Source organism: Seriola lalandi, unplaced genomic scaffold (assembly GCF_002814215.2).
Source record: "Seriola lalandi dorsalis isolate HSWRI2012SDOR001 ecotype SW California unplaced genomic scaffold, Sedor1 jcf7180001959666, whole genome shotgun sequence".
Taxonomy (NCBI): domain Eukaryota; kingdom Metazoa; phylum Chordata; class Actinopteri; order Carangiformes; family Carangidae; genus Seriola; species Seriola lalandi.
The window spans coordinates 1-2,058 of NW_019430335.1; the positions used below are offsets into that span (position 1 = coordinate 1).

Genomic DNA, 2,058 nt, shown 5'->3' on the forward strand with positions numbered 1-2,058 from the left:
GCCCAGTCCCAGCATTCCCCACATGGTTCTTCCTAAACCCGCTCCTGCTCCAAGCTGACAAAGACTGAATTAACCAGACTGTTGGCTTTTAGGACACTGCTGCAGGACATCATTTACTTTGGTCTGTACCTGGTAGTTGTAGAAAGGCTGGTTGATGACACCTGCTATAGCTCTGCCTCCATATGCAATACCAATAAGCACTGTCACATTATCCAGGAGCCCTGAAGTCAGAAAACAGCAGGATGTTAGCTGGAGGCAACTTACCAAAGCCTCATCTTTTAGTGTTTATTCAATCACTAAGCAAACATGAAAAACTGCTCAGGCCAGTCAAGAGTCGATATGGCAATTTCATGAAGAGAACGTGGTCTTGAATAATTACACACACGCACGCACGCAGACATGCATGCACACACACACACAGTATGTGGAGGCGGATTTTTTTAAGAAGCACAACAGCCTACCTTCTGTATATTCCTTTGTGCCATCAAGAGGATCAACCCACACCACAAGCTGAGATTCAGAGACACAAACAGAGAAAATATGTGCACAAAGTGAAAGTGAACACCACAATATGTTTATGTATAAATACAACTGTGCTGCACAAATTTGTAATAATTCTGATATGTAGAAATGTGTATTTTGTAATGTGTTCATTCAGTTCAGTTATTCAGCTATACCTAATTACTGTTCCTGAGGATATATATTGCACTTCCAAATGTTACCTCCTCCTCTTTCAGTCCACTGTATTCTGCTGGACAGCTCTTCTGGAGGATTTCCTCTGCCTGGCCATTCTCAATGAGGTCCTCCTTTGCCTCCTCAAATGGAAGCTCCTGCATTAACAAGAAATACATGTGATCATCTGCCCTTGTCCTCACTGTCCATCTAAAGGCGAAAACCAGAATAATCTTCAAGGACTTCTTTCACTCACCTCCTCTCCAATGATGGTGATTTTTGGGAAACGTCTGGACAATGAAGCACAAATGCTCTGCTGTGCTAGTCTGTCTGCCAGCGTCTGCAGATCATTAGCTCCTGTCTGTGCATGGGTACAAGGTGGAATCAGAAAGGTTACAACAATTACAGTAATCTCAGTCTACACTGAACATACAAGGCTAGGAGCGTAATAGCTTGTGGGCTATATGCACATTTGACCTCCTCTGGGATTTAAGTGCTAAAAACAAAAAGGGCTCTACCTTTTCCACAATGCCAAGGTCTCCACTGTGAAGAACCTTCCTCACAATGGACCCAGCCTTTTCAGCCACAGAGTAGGCAGAGGCCACCAGCCGCATAACCACAGCAGGACTTGCAGACATTGCTGACAGACAGAGACAGTTCACCATTACTAATACCTTAAGGTCTACAGCCACAGCAGTTGGTAATGAAGTTGACATGATGATCATGCACTAAAAATAAAAAATGTTGTCTTCCTTATTGCAAGTAGTGTGAGAAAAGAAAGTTTTATTTTTTAAAACAACTTAATAACTTAAATCAAATTTTGTAGCTAATGACATTCACTGGATTCACATCATTATCTCATTTGAACAGTTAGTCTTATTATCTAATATTTCACTTTAATTGATGAAGCATTAAAATAGTAGAGCGGGGGACTTTGTGTTTACCAGCAACGTGGTTAGCAATGTAAATAAAAACAGCTTGTAAACAGTCACAATGAGCATAAACCTAAATTAGCTAACATGCTACTTGTGATAGCTAGCTGAAGCAGTAATGTTACTCCATGAATGTTGAAATATCAACTACAAAGTCCTAGAAAGTTGTGAACTAGGATGAATACTTACTGAATCAAACGCGGGCGGACAGACAGGCGGACAGACAGGCGGACAGACAGACACCGGTTTCTGATAACTTGAAATTGGGAGATGTCGGAAATGCAAAAAACTATGACCCCCTCAAAGATCGGAAATGCATTGTCAAGATAGTTACCTACCCAACCGAAGCTAAATTGTCAGCTGGTAAGATTGCTTGTTCGAACATTCAGCAACATCTACTAACTAACGATAAATTAGTAAGATCTTAAAACGAGGGTGTGCCATTATTTCAGGT

General features: G+C 41.3%; 1 protein-coding gene across 1 annotated transcript; it reads right to left on the reverse strand.

The window, feature by feature from the left end:
* Nucleotides 1-3: 3 nt before the first annotated feature.
* Nucleotides 4-1,923, reverse strand: LOC111662091 (3'(2'),5'-bisphosphate nucleotidase 1-like; the record flags this gene model as incomplete). Its single annotated transcript, XM_023415876.2, has 7 exons — nucleotides 1,794-1,923; nucleotides 1,191-1,312; nucleotides 929-1,033; nucleotides 723-830; nucleotides 462-510; nucleotides 130-221; nucleotides 4-54 (listed from the first exon to the last, which is right to left on the reverse strand). Coding segments are annotated over exons 2-7 (525 nt in total), but the record flags the coding sequence as incomplete, so codon positions are not given.
* Between the last annotated feature and the right edge of the window lie 135 nt (nucleotides 1,924-2,058).